Source organism: Sapajus apella, unplaced genomic scaffold, assembly GCF_009761245.1.
Source record: "Sapajus apella isolate SASKATOON/1434 unplaced genomic scaffold, GSC_monkey_1.0 scaffold12, whole genome shotgun sequence".
Classification (NCBI taxonomy): domain Eukaryota; kingdom Metazoa; phylum Chordata; class Mammalia; order Primates; family Cebidae; genus Sapajus; species Sapajus apella.
The window spans coordinates 17406584-17426427 of record NW_022436952.1 but is presented as its reverse complement, the minus strand read 5'-3'; the positions used below and the strand labels follow the sequence as shown (position 1 = coordinate 17426427).

General features: G+C 38.1%; 1 protein-coding gene across 19 annotated transcripts in view; it reads right to left on the bottom strand.

Annotated features, from left to right (window-relative positions):
- The window catches only part of NCOR1 (nuclear receptor corepressor 1), a 183766-nt gene that overhangs the window by 64373 nt on the left and 99549 nt on the right, over positions 1-19844 (bottom strand). For 17 of the 19 annotated variants that reach the window (XM_032280184.1, XM_032280179.1, XM_032280187.1 and 14 more), the window contains 4 exons: positions 18150-18276; positions 11184-11739; positions 8344-8473; positions 2921-3116 (listed from right to left, as the gene is read on the bottom strand). In XM_032280184.1, coding sequence (XP_032136075.1) covers positions 2921-3116; positions 8344-8473; positions 11184-11739; positions 18150-18276 — 1009 coding nt within the window. The remainder of the gene's footprint in view (positions 1-2920; positions 3117-8343; positions 8474-11183; positions 11740-18149; positions 18277-19844) is intronic. The other 2 variants (XM_032280195.1, XM_032280191.1) reach the window with 1 other exon arrangement.

The window sequence follows — 19844 nt, the reverse complement described above, 5'->3', positions numbered from 1 at the left end:
GAAACAGTAAAAAACATGGCCCTAATTCAGGTGAACTGTATCAATATTTGGTGATATTTTATACATAAATCCATACTTTCACTATTCTTCACATTCTATAAACTGTTCTATGAGGTTAAATGTAAACTGTGTCAAACATCCTAGACACAAGCACACAAGCATCTTAGCTGCAAACATTTAAATGTTATTTGAAAGATTATCCTATACACTGAACTACAGGATAGAGTCAAGGAGAGACTTCCAGTACTTGTTAAACAAATTACTGGATGAATATACTAGGGAGTTTAGCTGAAACAAAACAACTTTTGCATAAAACGTAACCAATTGTCCCTACTTTGTAGAGGACCACCTTCAGCCAAACTATAAAATTCTTGATGTGATACTAACGAAAAGTATAATTACAATTTGGTTTTAAGATGACTGAATTATGATTAAAAATTAGGATACCACTGAGTTCTAAACCATGTGCATTAATGTGACTAACAGAGAAACACAATTCACAGTTTGGAGTCTCAGAATTTTGGGCTCTAGCCTGGTTCAGTTTTTTTTTTTTTTTTTTTTTTTTTTTTTTTTTTGAGACGGAGTTTCACTCTTATTACCCAGGCTGGAGTGCAATGGCGCGATCTTGGCTCACCGCAACCTCCGCCTCCCGGGTTCAGGCAATTCTCCTGCCTCAGCCTCCTGAGTAGCTGGGATTACAGGCACGTGCCACCATGCCCAGCTAATTTTTTGTATTTTTAGTAGAGACGGGGTTTCACCATGTTGACCAGGATGGTCTCGATATCTTGACCTCGTGATCCACCCACCTCGGCCTCCCAAAGTGCTGGGATTACAGGCTTGAGCCACCGCGCCCGGCCCGTGGTTCAGTTTCTTTAGTTCCCAAATACAATTTATTTTATAAAGCAGACCAAGAAAAGATACTGAGGCTCTAAAATTATAATATGACATCCATATTAAAAGGACTGAGATATCACTAACAATAATGTTATGCTTTGGCATAAGTTCAACAAATGATACCATTTGAATGTCATTTTTCTAACTTTTACTTCTTCACAAAATCTATCCTAAATCATTAATGTAAGGAATACATCCAAAGACTTTTAAATTATCCTCTAAAGTATCATTTTCCACTGATGGATTTACTCATAATTGGAATGTTCAAAAGACAAACACCTGCGATAAGTCCATTAATACCCTGCAGTGAAATATGATAAAGGTATCTCCATTATGTCATTCATTTATAATTCATTCCTTTAAGGTGTAATTACTGTGTATCTGTTGTGTCAATTACAGAACTAGGGATTAAGAATTCCCTAGATGCAACAGACTAAAAGCCTAAAAAGTATCAATATTTCTACCTTCATTCAAGGAAATATTCATTTAGCACTTATTATATTCCCTGCTGGATATTATCATTCTGGTTCACATTTTTCCTAACACAAGATTTATGTTTTGAAGATTAACAAGATTACACTTAAAACTATAACATAAGGGTTTCGGTGTGTTACGTAACTAATAACTCATTATTGGTGTAATCTGGGCAGAGAGTCGGCAGGATTAGTTAAGTACCACAGTTTCTATTTCATATTAAATAGCCCCTGGAATGCATGGCATTGTAAAGCTAATAGCTCTTATTTAGCAACGTAAAGTACTAGAAAGAATCTTCTCAATCATTCAGACTATTTCAGTATTCTTATATTCTAAGCATACTGTAGCATATAAGTAGACTATTAACTCACTCTTAACCAGAAACACGTGCCAATTCTTCTAACCATGTTAGAAGACTGTATTAAAGCCTAAAAACACTTCTTTCTTTCTTTCTTTTTTTTTTTTTATTTTTTATTTTTTGAGACGGAGTTTCGGTCGTTACCCAGACTGGAGTGCAATGGCGTGATCTCGGCTCACCGCAACCTCCGCCTCCTGGGTTCAGGCAATTCTCCTGCCTCAGCCTCCTGAGTGGCTGGGATAACAGGCACACGCCACCACGCCCAGCTAATTTTTTGTATTTTTAGTAGAGATGGGGTTTCACCGTGTTGACCAGGATGGTCTCGATCTCTTGACCTCGTGATCCACCCGCCTCAGCCTCCCAAAGTGCTGGGATTACAGGCGTGAGCCACCACGCCCGGCTTCCCTTCTTTTTTTTAAAGAAAGTAAAAGAAACTAAAACAGCAATGCACCAACTCAAATCTATCGCTTGAAATAAAAAGTGACATAACAATGAAAACAGGTACCTCCATAGTAGCTACTAATTCTGTGTATATGCAATAGTAATACACTAATTAGTATGTAATAACAAACTACACTATACATAAAACAGTGCAGAGCCATGTGTTATATAACAATACCAAATGCTCCTTAACTTTACAACCCCAGCAAGGTAGATGTGTACTATTATTTTCATTTTACAGATGAGAAAACTAAAGCTATGAAAGGTTAAGTGACTTGCCTGTGGCCACACAGCTGGCAAATGCCAAGGTGAAGGCTGAGCCAGCGTCTGATTGGGAATATCCACTACACAAAGTTGTGTCTCTCATCTACCAGTGAATGTGAATATTACCGTGTAATATTCGAAGGTGATTTGCTTCAAGGACGGGACAACAATTCTCACTTACTCTGAAAATTCAGATGAATGGAACATAAAGCATGACTTTATTTATAATGACTTCCAGCATAAAGATGAATATCAGAAAATTCATATTAACTAGAATGCTACTAAAAATATTACTGGCATCCTTTAGTAGTCAATAATACTAACATTTTTTTCATAGCTTAACTGAAGTGAGGAACTGTGTCTCCTAGGGACAAATACAACAATCAACTGGGAAGCTGGTAACTTACAAAGCACAATGGACACTACTTTTGGGTTTAGCTTTGTTTCCCTTCATAAAACTTATCTGTGGTGATATCTCTCTTTACCTACCTTCCCACTCTCTGTTTGGACTCTTGGATGTGCCACATGGACTCGTAGAACTTCTGCATTCCAAATCTATCTGTTCTTGCCTCTGACGCTGCTCCTCCAGGAGTGCTGACTCATGCATTGCTTTAATGTGTCGCTGGTAGAGAGCATAGCCACTCACTGGGGTTCCAATTGGTATGTTACATGGGGTGCAGGATACCTACAGGAAGAAAATAAATCTAAATATGCCAACAACCAATGTTGTGATAACTGCCATCTATTAAAAGTCATGCTTATTTCTGTCATATTACTGGTTGAATTAATTTTATCGATTTTTAATCCAAGTAATCTTCAAGAATAATGCTTAAGGCTGGGAGCAGTGGCTCACACCTGTAATCCCAGTGCTTTGGAAGGCCGAGGCGGACAGATCACCTGAGGTCGGGAGTTCAAGACCAGCCTAACCAACATGGTGAAACTCTGTCTCTACCAAAAATACAAAAATTTAGTTGGGTGTGGTGGTGTACGCCTGTAGTCCCAGCTACTCAGGAGGCTGACACAGGAGAATAGCTTGAGCCCAAAAGGCAGAGGTTGCAGTGGGCCGAGATCGCACCATTGCACTACAGCCTGGGCCACACAGTGAGACCCAGCTTTCTTTTAGAATGGATTACAATATAAATCACACAAGCTGTAATAAGAGAAATCAAAAATCAGAAATTAAAACACATCTGTCTGATTCTAATTTATGGCAGCCGAGTCCCTTGTGGCTTGGCCCTAGGTCCCATCCCTCATCTCTCTTTCACCAGGGATCACATCCATTTATGTATTTCTTCTTTTTCTTGAGACACAATTTCATCGTTACCCAAGCTGCAGTGCAGTGGTGCGATCTTGACTCAATGCAACCTCCACCTCCCAGGTTTAAGCAATTCTCCTGCCTTGGGCTCCCAAGTAGCTGAGATTATAGGTGTGCAACACCACACCCAGATAATTTTTCTGTCTTTTTAGTAGAGAAGGGTTTTCATCATGTTGGCCAGGCTGGTCTAAAATTCCTGGCCTCAAGTGATCCGCTCGTCTCAGCCTCCCAAAGTGCTGGGTTTACAGGTGTGAGCCACTGTGCCCAGCAGATAACATCCATTTATGTTGATTTAAATGCCATCCATTTGTTAATGATTCACAAATTTTCTATTTCCTCAAGACACCTTCTCCAAGTTCCACACTCATATAAAATGGCCTACCTAACAACTTCACTTGGGATATCTCAAGGAAGCTCAGAATTTACAATAAGAAGGGAACTTCCCATTTTCTAAACTCCATTCTTCTTCTTCAGTTGCTCTACATTTTAGACATGGAACCTCAGGTGCTTTAGCCAGAAACCTGGCAGCCATCCCTGACTAATCAATCTCCTCCTCTCCCATAACTAATTCATTCACATAGCCATTCTCTTAGGACAGATATGGACTGTTCTTAAGATAGGTCATCCATAACCATCCAATAAAACATAGTGATTCCCTCCCCGTTTTCCTTCTCATTGCGGCCTGTTCATTGCTTTCACGGTACACAGCATTTACCACAGTTTGAAACTGATACTTTTCTGTCTCTGACTTTATGAAGAAAAGAACCCAAGATGTTTTATCCAATACTTAAAAAATAGCCCAGAAATCTTGAATTAATTTTTATATTTAAAAAAAATAGCCCAGAACACAGTCCATGATTAAATATTTCATGAATAACAAATATCACTAGTATGCCCTAGAGATCTGAATTTTTTAGAATTTGGTAACTTAAGACTTCCATAGATTTTCCCCAGCATAAGTAGTAGTATTCACTGATCCTAAAACCCCTAACTTTCTTGCCTTTGTGCTTTGTCTTACACATAAATATGGTTTCTCCTCCTTTTGCTATAAACCAAATCAGCGGTTTTGATCCAATGAAAATATTACTTCTTATGCAGGGTCTTCGTTAAGCACGAGCCAGAATTTCTTTCTTTTTTAAGGCTGATTAAGAAGATACTCCCTCTTCTCCAAAACATCCATAGTATTTTCAACCTAACAGAGCATCACATTTTAATTCATTTCAACCTTTAAGGTAATTTTTTTATGCTTTTGTTTTGTTTTGAGACAGTGTCTCGACTTTTTACCTAGGCTAGAGTGCACTGGCACCATCTCACCTCATCACAACCTCAAGCTCTCAAGCTCAAGCAATCCTCCCACCTCAACCTCCCAAACACAGGTACATGTCACCATGCCAAGCTAGGGTGGGTGGGGGTGTGTGTGTGTAGGGGTGTGTGTGTAGAAACAGGGTTTCACCATGTTGCCAGGGTTGGTCTTGGAACTCCTGCGCTCAAGCAATCCACCTGTCTCGGCCTCCCAATAGTGCTGGGATTACAGGCGTAAGCCACCACGCCCAGCCTCTTTGCTTTATTATGCAGACCAGTCCCTAAATTTAGTTCAGCTGAGGAAGGGAATCAGCTGATCCTCGTCCTCTGCCACGTAATCATTTTCTTAGAAGTTGGCTCGGCCAGATTTAACCAAATGTAACTCCCACATTGAGTTTATCTATATTGAAAATCACTTATATTGGCCTATATTTGGAACAGTGATAATCTTTTGTTTTTAATAAGTTCTTACTACAAATTTTAAACAGTAGAAATTGGTTAGTTATTTGGGTAATGTTTTATTAAACTAGTAACACAGATAGGACACATTTTATTACAGATTCCTCTGAGGAGGAGTTTTTAATTGTATTTGCTAGAAAATCAGGATGTAAGAAACATTAGTGTAAGAAACTAAAATATGGAAAAGAGCTTCAGCCTTCTTATACAAATCATGTATACAGACAGCCTAGTTGACTGTCCTATCTACCACACTCAAGGTTCTCATTTTGTAGTCTCTTCCTGCTTTGTGACTATTCCTTAGCCCTATAGATTTCTAGTACTGCCCAGGAAATCTAATTTCAATACATTTATCCTAGGTTTCATGACAGTTTTTAAAGATTGGGATAAATATGTACTTATTTGCTAATGTATTATCTTTTTCAACCTAAATTTATGTGCAAAGGTTAAATATGTAACTGTTACTGTACTTAGCACTCGATAAAGCTGTGTCATTTACAGTTACTGATTCAGTTTGAAATGTAGAATGAAAAAGGTTCAATAAAATGTATCAAACAAAAAATAAATAAATAAAATAAAATCAGAGGAGATATTTATATTCTCCACAATACGAAGAACATTGTCTTAAACTAATCACTCAATAAGTGTTCATCTGAATGAATCAATGAATGAATAAATGTTTAATGATCTTTTTGTAATAAGTAAATAATTAACTACTTTTTGCCAATTATTATTTAAGACAGAAAACACATTTTTGAATAAATCAAGAGCTTTAAATATTTGAATAAAGAGGACAAAACTAAAGAAAAGAACAATACTCAAGATTGGAATTTAGTATCAAAAATGAGTCAAATTTATACAGATTGTCAACGTAAAATGTAAATAAAACTGACTTGAAATCTGTAGATTAAGGTAAAATATAAAAATAAACTACACTTAAAATTGTATACTAGAGCTAGCCATAATCTCTAGTCATTCTAAATTTTCAAAACCTAATTATATGCTTAATGCTACTACTGTTTTATGGCTCCTTATTGCTATGGTTACAAACAAAAACAGGACTTACTAATATTTATGGCTAGAGCATTATAATTGTTTTTTCTTAACTGGAAATGACCATTTCAACCAATCATCACAAATCATTTGAAAAATCAATGCACTAAGGATATAAATTTTGGTTATCTATAAGAGTTTAAAGTTAGACTCAGCATCTTCCTACCCTTCTCTCCCATATGTCTTAGCACTCCCTAACCCAAGCCCAGCAAAGGAGGATATAAGAAAAACCAAGGTACTAAAATCAAGGACTGACCATAGAGGTACTAGTCACAATAGTCCAGAGGTGGAAGCAACCCAAATGTCCATGAATGGATGAATGAATAAAATGTGTCATACAGATACAACGGAGTACCCTTCAGCCTTTAAAAAGAAAGAAATTCTCGGACGTGCTACATATACTTAGAGGACATTATACTGAGTGAAATGAGCCTATCACAAAATGACAAATACTGTATAATTTCATTTATACAGCAAAGGTGATACAATAAAAATTATTTGGTCTCTCTTCCAAAGACTTTTCTTTGTTTCAAATCTTCAGAATTTTCAAAGCAGTAAGAGTGTCTTTTGTATGCTAACAAGATGACTCCTGGCTGGGGGCATCTAGATGGCCTCAGAATAAGGGCTGGGAGCCCAAAAGACCACAAGGCATGAGGCTGAAACTTCTTTGGGGCTTGTGGTAGGATGTCTCTCACTATTTTGCCCAGGCTGGGTTTGAACTAGCAATCCTCTTGCCTCAGCCTCCCAAATAGCTGGGAATGCAGGGCTGGGACTACAGGTGGGCATCACCATGCACAGCAAGGGCTGGAACTTTCAGCTACACCTAGCTTACCCCACCTCCAACGCTCCAGAGAGAGGAGAGGGGCTAAAGGTTCATGTACCCGTCACCAATGGCTGATGATTTGGTCAATCACGCCTATGTGATGAGGCCTTCACAAAACCCCCAAACAATGGGGTTTAAAGAGTTTCCAGGTTGGTGAACACATGGAGATGCTGAGAGGGTGGCAGGTCTAGAGAGGGCACAGAAGCTCCACACTCCTTCTGCACACCTTGCCCAATGCATCTCTTTCATCTGGCTGTTTCTGAGTTATATCCTTTAAAAAAACAAGTAATATATCCTTTAAAAAAACAAGTAATTATAAGTAAAGTACTTGCCTAAGTCTCTGAGGCATTCTAGCAGATTATGGAACCTGAAGGGGAGAGTCGGAGGAATCTCCAATTTGGAGCCTAGTCAGAAGTGTGAGTAACCTGGATAGAACTGGCATCAGAAATGGGGGTAGCCTGTGGTACTGAGCCCTTACACTAGTGGTATTAGACAACTGTGCAGGGTAGTCAGTGTCCAAATTTAACTAAACTGTAGGAACCTAGCTGTTGTCCAAAAAGGTGGAGAATTCATTTGTTTGAGGAAAACCCATACAGTTGGTATAGTAAGTGTTGTGGCACAAAACATTTCATTGGTATCTAAACTATGTATTAAATTCACAGAACCAGAAAGCAGAACAGTGCTTACCAGTGGCTAGAAGGAGGAGGAAGAGAGGAGCTGTTTAATTAATTTCACATTTGAAAGATGAAAAAGTCTTGGGGATCATTTTCTCAACAATGTCAATATACTTAACACACTGAACACTAGTGAACTGTATACTTAGAACTGGTTACAATGATTAATTTCATGTTATGTTTTGTACCCCAATTTTTTTTTCAAGAACCAATTAAAGAAGAGAAGAAATATCTCTATAAAGGTCTCTGTTTTTCAACTTTAGTTTTCTTCCTCAAAATAAAAACTTACCATTGGTGGGATAACAGCAGCTCGATGCTGAAGCTGTGGCAGGTCCAATGGATTTGGTTTTAATGGGGATGAGACTAGTATAGATCCAGGGGGATTTAACAGTGAAGGCTTTGAGTCCATAGGAAACATTCTGCAATTGTCAATTTAAAAAAAGATAAATGAATACATTTTTATTTAAGACTCAAACATACAATCACCATAATTTCTTATAAGTTAATATGGATATACACATGCACATATGGACACACATATATTAACCCGTATAAAATATATGGACAGTTAAGGAAAAAGGAACCTATAAAGCTGATTTTCCAAATAAAGAAACTGAATACTGTACTAACTTCAGCAGAACACATACTAAAATGAAATGATAAAAGATTACCATAGCCCCTGCACAAGAAAAACATGCAAATTTGCAAAGCATTTTATATTAAAAAGAAAAAAGAAACCTAATACTGACTTACAGGTTGAAATTTATCTGAATCGTCCATATCTAACCAACAAAACAATGTGAACAAAGTCCACTTAAAACTGTTCAGTCCTAATTTACCATAAACCTCATAACATGGGTTAAAAACCAGTTACCTGTTAGAGGATATTTTATTGGGAATCACAAGAGTATTTTTTTTTAATATTTGAATAAGCTGCTACAATTTCTAAATTGAAAATGTCATCCAAAATTCCAGACTTCGGCTTCTCAGAAAAAAATGGAAAGAACAAACAACATGGGATCAGCACTCACCCATAGCAGTGACCTGCCGTGCACCTAGCAGCCACTGCCCCACTCACATGAGCACACCCTCCTCTGTTCACCACAGTCCCTAGCATCTCACACTCCACTGGCTGATATTTCCAACACCTACACTCAAGTTTAGGGGGCCCAATATATAAAATCGAGGAAATTTTATACTAGTGTCACGTCTTAGAAGTTTGGTCATATTTCCCAATGTTATCATGGTCACTGGGGGAAAGTGAACATTTAAAAATGTATAAATTGGTAAGAAAATTAGAATATATTTTTAAAAATTCACATACTACATAAAGAAGATATTAAAGATATACAAAATTGAAAGTGTTATTTCAATCATTTGGGAGCAGTGTAGACTTTAGGGTGTCAGTCAAAAAACATATTTTTCCAATGAATTTTTGAATTTCAAGACTACTGTCACATTCATCTCTTAGGATGTTTAACATTTAAAATTACTGTCATCCTAATTTTTCCTTCATGTATAGTTGCCAAAACCAACAGTGTAAAACACAGATAATCCTTATTTTAGATGAGATGTTTATTAAAAAATGCTTTAAAAAGGACCACACAGCTTGAATCAATTTGTGTTTACTGCAGTTAAAGACTGACACCATTAAAATAAAATCTAGGTTACTCTGAAATGAAGGAAAAAGACAGTCAAATTTTCTGGTAAACCAATAGTTAAGCAGAACACCTGCTTTATTTCGATTCATGTTGATGAAAATTCTAGCATCTACTATATAAAACACTCTGAGAAATCAGGCACTATAGTGCTCAATATTATTCTAGTAACAAATCTCATTATGGAGTATATAAGATATAAAATACATTGGATATTAACTGAAAATACAGACACCAAGACAAACTCTGAAAGCTAAACTTTGAAGATAATTTATCTATCTGTTGAGTAGCTTGTCTCCTTTTTCTTATTAAAAAGAAAAAAAGGGCAGGGTTTAATTGGGTTCAGATTAAGTGATGTTTCAATCTAATTCACTTCTAGAATTTGCACCAATTTAACATTCTACTAAAATTATAGGTGATTCAATTTAAAGAAAAGGAAACACCAGGGAATAAAATACGTTAAATAAAGAGGTAACTATACCTGTAAAATACGTATCTTTTTATTGTGATTTTTACAAAAACCATAGATATGATGCATTTTTTTGTATAATTAATTAGCCTTTAATGACTACAAACACTTGTAAATTGCTGGACACAGTGGCTCACACTTGTAATCTCAGCACTTTGGGAGGCTGAGGTGGGTGGATCACCAGAGGTCAGAGGGTTGAGACCAGCCTGGCCAACATGGGAAACCCCATCTCTATGAAAAATACAAAAATTGGCCATGCATGGTGGCGTGTGTCCCCCAGCTACTTGGGAGGCTTCGGCAGGAGAATCACTTGAACTCAGGAGGCAGAGGCTGCAATGAGCCAAGATTGCACCACTGCACTCTAGCCTGGGCAGCAGAGCAAGGCTCCATCACAAAAACAAAAAAACAAAAAAACAAAAAAACAAAAACAACAAAAAAAACTTGTAAATTAATCTGCATTATACCTGATATTAAATTACAAAAATGAATAATCTAAAATTTTAACTGATACAAAAAAGTGGTCATAATTATCATTAAAATTATGCTTTCTAAAAATTTTCAGAACACTGAACGTGTCTTTCTTTCAGCAGTTTCTTCTATCTAACAAGTAGGGGCTCGTAGGCCTTGTTTTGAGGCTGTCTTACAGCAGCAGGAGCCCCTTAATGGCTTTAGCCTCCACCTTCATCACCACATCCCACTGCTGCCTCCTTAGGCACAACAGTTATTCACAACTTTTATTAGTTGAAATTCCCTTTTTTGCTATCATACAGAATACACGTAACAAGACATATGTAGGAAAAATGTATAATCTGTTTCATTAAAATGATCACGCAATTGTTTCTGGTTAAACAGAATAGTATCAGCCCAATATTAAAATCGTAGAGACTACCTGTAACTTGCCAATATTTATATAGGGGCCAAGTCTACAGCCAGTACCACCCTGTGATTCAGTCAGCAACCAGACGAGTAAGCACAGGGTAGGACTTACGGAACGGGCCTCACCTCTGCCTCTCTGGCTCTCCATCCACATCCTCATCAGCACTGCATGTGGCACTGGAATCATTGTCCGACTGGGGCTCGGGCCTTTGGGCATTTATTTGCTGAGCTACCACCAAATCTTCTTCTCTAGGTTCCACCTTTTCACTGGCTCTATCCAAGTCTCTTTCTTTGGTATTATCACCCTCAACTTTAGATGCATGGTTTTCTGGCACCCTGATTTCAACATCCACAGAATCGGCTTTGGTAGCGGGTGGGGGATCAGGAACAGAACCCCCTTCGGCACTGTGCTCCTGCTGATCTACATCCACCTGCTCTGCTGCCTCAGCACTGATGCTGTCATTCACCTGGGTCTCCACACTTTCATCTTCAGCTGGTTTTGTACTTGGAACTGCTGATGAGGGAGATGTACTGGGTGCAGTTTCCGTAGTGGGCTCAAGCTCAGCCGCAGGTTCTGTGTTTCCTCGAGAAGTACCATTTTCAGGACTGTCCTCACTGGGCTTCACAGCTTCAACTGGTGAAGGAGAAGGAGCACTTTCTGTATCAGAACTATTTTCTGCACCTTAAAGATAATGATACAGCATAAAAATCTGATAATGAACATGTTTCAGGTGGTGATAGAAACCATGCTTGAAAGTAGTTGTTTAGGATGAATTCTACTCCTTTGATGACCTCAGCGGAGTATTTACAGCCATTGAGAAGGCTAAAGTTTTCTACAGAATATAGAAGTGAAAGATCAATTGTCTTGACCTTCTGAAACTAAAAGCATAAAGGCTTTTAATGTCTGAAAATAATTTATATGAAATTGAAAAACAAAGAAAGATAAACCTAAACAAAAAAAGTTCCTATAAATGATGACATTCTGGTGTATTTCTAGAAGCCTCTTCCTGTGAATTTCCTTTTACCCAGCTGAACTGACACTCTAGAACAGCTCTATCCAATAAGCATATAATGTAATCACATCTGTGATTTTAATTTTCCTGATGACCACATTTAAAAAGTATGAAATGGGTCAAATTAATTTAAACTATGTATATATGTGTGTATGTAGTTATTTTTTTAATTTTATTTTTTGAAGATGGGCTTTTGCTCTGCTCACCCAGGCTAGAGTGCAATGGTGCAATCTAGCTCACTGCAACCTCCGCCTCCCAGGTTCAAGCAATTCTCTTCCCTCAGCCTCCTGAGTAGCTGGGATTACAGGCGTGTGCCACCATGCCCAGGTAATTTTGTAGAATTTAATAAATCCAATATGTGCAAAACGTCATTTTAACATGTAATCAATATCAAAAAATTCATAAAAAGATTATTTTTCCCTTTTTTGGTACTAAGTCTTCCAAATCTGGTATGTATTTTACATATTCTGCATATCTAATTTTTTTTTTTTTTTTTTTTTTGGAGACAGAGTCTCGCTCTGTCACCAGGCTGGATTGCAATGGTGCTATCTTGGCTCACCGCAGCTTCTGTGTCCTGGGTCCAAGTGATTCTTATGCCTCAGCCTCCTGAGTAGCCAGGGTTATAGGCACCTGACACCATGCCCGGCTAATTTTTATATTTTTTAGTAAAGACAGCGTTTCACCATGTTGCCTAAGCTGTTCTTAAACTCCTGACCTCCGGTAATCTGCCCGCCTCGGCCTCCCAAAGTGCTGGGATTACAGGCATGAGCCACTGCACCCGGCCTGCATATCTAAACTTAAACTAGTCAAATTTCAAGTGCTCAATAGCCACAAGTGTCTAACAGCTACCACACTGGATAGAGGCTCTAGAACAGTATTTCACAGATTTTTAATTTAATGTTGAAACACAGATGTTTCCCCATATCGTTTGTATTATTCTATAAATAGACTTTCAGTGCTTTTGACATCTTTAACTAGATATATCAAAGGCATCACAGATTCAGTATGTCCTGCACTAGAGCTGTAATAACCACTCCCAAATCAGATTCTTTTCTAGTGTTTACTATCCAATTAAACAAACCAGAGACCCAAAAGTCATCTTTTAAACCTGCTCTCATTTACCCCATACCCTGCCTTGACATGGCTCACTGATTTTCTCTCTAAAAATTTCTCTTGAATTATTCCAATCCCATGCAACTTCACAGCTAGGACTCTAGTCCAAAACCAACTATCTTCATTCAACTTCAGAACACTCTCTACAACAAGGCTAGAGTTATCTTAAAGCCAAATTTTACCATAATAACTCACTCTCCCACTCTGTCTCGCATGAATTTTCAATGGACCCCCATTACTGTTAGGATAAAGTTCCAAAATTGCTGGTATGGCCTGCAAGGCCTTGCCCAGTGGGCCTCCACCAGCCTCTCTGGCTTGCACACAGATCTCTGAATTCCAGTCACATTGGCCTTTAGTATTTTCAATGCCTCATGCATCTTCTACAACAGAGACTTTGTACACGCCATTCACCCTTACTGAAAGGTTCTTTCACCTACTTTTCCTTAGGTGATCAGCTCAAACATCACATGCTTAAAAAGCCTCTATGGGCTGGGTGAGTGGCTCAAGTCTGTAATCCTAGGACTTTGGGAGCTTGAGGTGGTTGGATCACCTGAGGTGGGGAGTTCGAGAACAGCCTGACCAACATAGTGAAACCCTGTCTCAACTAAAAATACAAAATTAGCCAGGTGTGGCATGCCTGTGTTCCCAGCTATTTGGGAGGCTGAGGCAGGAGAATCACTTTAATCTGGGAGGTAGAGACTGCAGTGAGCCAAGATCATGCCATTGCACTCTAGCCTGGGCAACAAGAGTGAAACTCCAACTCAAAAGAAAAGAAAAGAAAAGAAAAGAAAGCCTTCCATGGTTTCCTTAACAAAGTTGTATTTTGCTAACATAGTTCTGATACCACATGTACTAGTTACAGTTACAATTACATTTATTTACTGGAATGATTTATTTATTAGAATGATTTCTGGTCATTTCTTCCACTAGGCTATAAACTCCATAAGAACAGAGATCATATATTTTGATTATCACTTAAGTAACAGCCTGGCACACAGTAACTCAAATATTGGCTGGATTATAAAGTGCATGAATGATTGTGAGAACCTAAATAACCATTTGGGGAAAAAATTTATTTTTTAATTGTATATTACAGCAATATAAAAAAACTTCTACAAATTCATTATTTTATTCATTCAAATATGATGAAGTGTCAATTATGTATGTGCAGGGAGCTGTTTGAGGTACTGGGGACAGACCAATTTTAAAAAATCTAAGCAGATGCTCTCATGGAGGCAACCTTCTAGTGTGAAATCGACAATAAACAATAAATATGTGATATAGGCTGGGAGTGGTGACTCACACCTATAATCCCAGCACTACGGGAAGCTAAGGCAGTAGGAGTGCCTGAGGCCAAGTGTTCAAGACCAGCCTGGGCCACATAGTAAGACCTCATCTCTACAAAAACATTTAAAAATTAGCTAGGCATGGTGGCATACACCTGTAATCCCAGTTTTCGGGAGGCTGAGGCAAGAGAATCACTTGAGCACAAGAGGTCAAGGCTTGCAGTGAGCTGTGTTTACGCCACTATGCTTCAGCACTGGGTGACAAAGTGAGACCTTGTCTCAAAACAAACAAAGTGATATATGAGGTGGTGATCAGTGCAGTGACTAAAAAACAAAACTGAAAAAGAAGTAGGTGAGGAGGTATTATAGAATAAAGTGGTATTTGAACAGAGGACTCAAGGAAAGCAGGGAATGAGCTGTGGGCACACGGAGCGGAAGAGCATTCCAGGTAGAGGGATTAGAAAGCACAAAGACTCCTGAAGTAGGGGTTGGTTTGCCCAGGAACAGCAAAGAGGACAGTATGGTTGGAGCAGAGAAGGCAAACAAAAAAGAATGGCAGAAAGTTCACAGAGGTACAAAGATCAGTTCATGCAGAGCCTCATAAATCACAAGGGTCTTTATTCTTACTGAGATGGGAAAGTATTACAGGATTTGGACTAGAGAAGAAGATTTGATTTACATTATAAGAACTAGTTGAGCTGCTATGGAAGAAAAAACAGAATGGACCTTGTCTCTACAAAAAGCAAAAAAGTACATTAGTCAAGTGTGGTGGTGCATGCCTATGGTCCCAGCTACTTGGGAGGATGAGGTGGGAAAATCACTTAAGCCTAGGAGTTCGAGGCTGCAGTGAGCCACAATCAAGGATGAGTGGGAAAATCACTTAAGCCTAGGAGTTCGAGGCTGCAGTGAGCCACAATCAAGGATGAGGTGGGAAAACCACTTAAGCCTAGGAGTTCGAGGCTGCAGTGAGCCACAATCGAGCCACTGCACTCCAGCCTAGGTGACAGAGAGAGACCTCATCTGTAAAAATAAATAAATAGAATGGAATAAAAGTAGCAAGAGACTAATAAAAAAACTATTACAAGGAGGGCTCCTTAGAAGTAGGATAGGAGTTATCGAGATAAGAATCCAATTCTAAAGATACTAAAGAAAAGCAAATTTATTGATATAGGGAAAGACTAGAGGGAAAAGCAGCTTGCGGTGATAGAGACACAAGAGTTTGCTTTGGATGTTAACTATGAGATGGCTCTTAGGAATCCAAATGGAAATACTGAGTATGTGATTAGCTATATGAGCCTGGAATCCAGATGAGAGTTCAAGTCTCCAAAATAAAACAAAAGACAGACAAGCAAATAACTCAGAACAGTACCTCACATGTAACAAGGTTTTAATATATGGCAGCCATTACTGTTATTGAAAGATCCTACCAAAGCAATGAAAAGCTAACAAAAAGCCTGACTTAACCTTCTTTTCTATTTAGATAGTGGTACAAAGCCCCAAATCCAAGGGCAAACTAATAAGGCATTTATCTTCAAAATTTTAGAAGACATGTTGGTGATTATACAGCAGATGATATCATTTGACATAAACACTTTTCCAACTTTCTTCTTCCAAGCCACAGAAGAGTAGGAAGGTTTCCAAGGCACAATGTTTCACTAAGCAACAGCCAAACATGAGTATCTTTTTTTTTCTAAAGATACAGGAAAAAAAAAAAAAACCTTAAAGAATGATGCAGAAAAAGAGAAGAGCAAATCCAAATTTTGGTGAAGCTCTGGTCTCTCTGATTTAATTATTCTAATCATGAAAGATACACAGTCAGATGTTTTTTTAGGAAACAGACACAGGAACCCTCCCTTCAGCAGCTACCTTCATTCTTCAATTGGCAAGAGCCTTGCCACACAATAAACAGTGCATATGTAATGTCTCATTAAGATTAGGAATAAGTATGAGATCACAGGTCACATAAACTGCATTTATGTTCTTGTCTTGACACTTTCCAAATGAAGCTAAGTCAAAAGGAAGAAAGATCCTAAAATTCTACTGGGAAATTCATTTCCTCTTAAGAGGAAACTCTTCTAGATGATTGAGCAGATGTGATGGTGCCACCCTACCCTTGATCAGAAGGACATATTAATAATGGACTTGGGCTTTGTTATGGACTGAATTGTGCCCCTCCCCACCAAAGCTCTCAGGTTGAAGCCCTAACCCACAATGTAACTGTATTCGGAGACCAGGCCTTGAAAGAGGTGATTAAGGTTAAATGAGTCATAACAGTGGGCTCTAATCCAGTAGGAGTTGTCTTCATATGAGGAAGATACACCAAGAGTGGGCACACACAAAGGAAAGGCCATGTAAGGACAAAGTAAGGAGGCGGCTGGCCATCTGCAAGCCAGGAAGACAGCCCTCATCAGAAAGCAACTGTGCCAGCACCTTGATCTTGGACATACAGCCTTCATAACTGTGAGAAAATTACTTTCAGTTGTTGAAACCACCCAATCTGTGGTATTTTGTTATGGCAGCCTGAGGAGGTTTATTAACCTCCAGGCTTCATTAATATTTGTAACCCCAGGGAATACTAACCACCAGAAACAAACCCATTAAAACCAAGAGACTCTGACCACCTCTCTGGAAGTGCCATAAACACAGCAAACTACCTTCACTGTTTGCAGCACTCTTACATTACCCTAGGGTGAGCCTGCTCTAATACTCTTACTAAAGACCACCTCATTTTTCACAAACCCTCCCAAAAAAAGCTTAGGCTTAGGGGTTCTTCAAACCCAAAACCCATTTCAACACAAGTTTAAGTTTAAAGGCAACAAGAATAATCTATAGGAAAAAACCCAAAATCTAGTATTAATAAACCTGGAGAATGTAGAACTTTTAAAGCTTATATAAAATAAAGACCCTACAAAGGAAAAGATATACAACTCTAATTACACAAAGTTTACGCAAAGGTAATTTAAAAGCAAAACAAAAGGGAAACGAGAAGGAAAAAATTATCTGCATATACAGGAACATGTTTAATATATATGAACAGCTACTAAAAGCACTATAAAAATCCCCACATCAGAAGCAGTCAATTTACAAAAAAATCCACAGAAACTTTAATCAGATTGTAAACTGAAATAAATTAGATATCTTTTTTTTTAACCAAAATAATCAAGAAAATATTTATTTTTTCATGAACTTGTCATTAATTTGTTTAAATGACAAAGAGACATTATTTCTTAAATTTCCTTAGGTTTCGTGGGTTGATTATTTTTTTCTATTGTTGCTTCTAGGGTCATTAATTATTTTTACATAAAAACATTAATACAGTACATATAAATCTCTGTAAAAATATGAAAATAAACTCAAGGCAATAAAGAGAAACATAACTGATGATACTAATTGAACAAATAAATGTGACAATGACATAGACACACAGATATTTTATTGATCTTGGCACTTGATGTCTGAAGCAGGACTGCCATTTCCAAGATCTTCTGGACCATCTTAGGTGCTACATAAGTATTTGTGATTAAATGAATAAAAACAGTATGATCAAGTTTGAAGTCTCCACACCATGAAAACACTGGCACATTGTTTCCTCAATGAAGCAATTCCTACAGAGTCAAATAACTAAAAATTATTTATTGAGGATAGCAGATGTCACAACTAAATTTAAAATTTTGAGATACCTTCACTGTCTTCTGGATTTTCTTCTTCGTTGGAGGCTTCAATATCTTCATCCTCTTGAGCAGAAACAGTGGAAGCAACACTTTCACACTGAGACACATCTCGCTCTTCACGAGGTTTTCGTGAAGCCTAAAGGAGTAAAGAGTATTATTTGATTTAAATAACTAAAAAGGAAAAAATATAATTCATTTCTGAAGTAATGTAGAACACTGATAAATACACACATACCAGACAAGGAGGTCACACATTTCAAAACAGTTCTGGTTAAAGTGCAAACAAATATCTCTGCGTAATCACTAACTGGCCAAATTTTGCGTATATGGCTCACCTTTATCAAACAGATCAAAAGTTACATCTAATCCATTTTTGGAACTACTCACCACTTTACATGTACAAATAACCAAAAATCACTCACTCTAGATAATGTATCTTTCTAATAAAAACAACATAAATATTTATTTTCTAAAGATAACATATACCACCTTTAAATGTAGAAGACATAACACTACAAAAATCACTACTCATTATTCCAATAGTAAGAGATTCTAAGTATACTGGTACATTTCCTTTCAATCTTTCAGATGCATATACGTGAATATAAATATTTATGTGTACATGTAAACACAACCAGGAAAGCCCTACGTAGTTACATAGTCTACTTTCTTAACATAATGTAGCCATGAACAGAACATATCACTGTTACAAATTCTTCAAAATTATTTTTATTAATGATCCCATAAAAACATTATGTTGATATAATGTGGACATACATTTTATGTTGACATATAATTAAAATTCTCCTATTTTAAGGCATTTCAGTAATTTTCAATTTATGATATAAATAATGCTGCAAGAAAGTTCCTTCACTAGCATTAAGAATTATGCAATTTTATAGGCAACAATCAACATTGGTATTACTACCGAATTTCTTTTTACCATTCAATTTCTTTCTTTACTTTTTTTGAGACAGAGTGGTGCTCTGTCACCCAGGCTGGAGTACAGTGGTGCAATCTTGGGTCACTGCAACCTCCGCCGCCTTGGTTCGGGCAATTCTCCTGCCTCAGCTTCCCAAGTAGCTGGGACTACAGGCACACGCCACCACGCCTGGCTAATTTTTTGTATTTTAGTAGAGACGGGGTTTCACCGTGTTGCCCAGGCTCCTCAAAAACTCCTGAGCTCATGCAATCTGCTGGCCTCAGCCTCCCAAAGTGCTGGGATTACAGGCGTGAGTCACCACGCCTGGCCCAATTTATTTTACTGTAAAAAAGGACAAATTCAGCCAAGCACAGTGGCTCATGCCTATAATCCCAGCACTGTGGGAGGATTGCTTGAACCCAGGTGTTTGAGAGAAGCCTGGGCAAGAAAGTCAGACCCTTGATCCTATAAACAGTATTTAAAAATTAGCTGTGGGCCGGGCACGGTGGCTCAAGCCTGTAATCCCAGCACTTTGGGAGGCCGAGGTGGGTGGATCACGAGGTCAAGAGATCGAGACCATCCTGGTCAACATGGTGAAACCCCGTCTCTACTAAAAATACAAAAAAAAATTAGCTGGGCATGGTGGCACGTGCCTGTAATCCCAGCTACTCAGGAGGCTGAGGCAGGAGAATTGCCTGAACCTGGGAGGCAGAGGTTGCGGTGAGCCAAGATCGCGTCATTGCACTCCAGCCTGGGTAACAAGAGCGAAACTCCATCTCAAA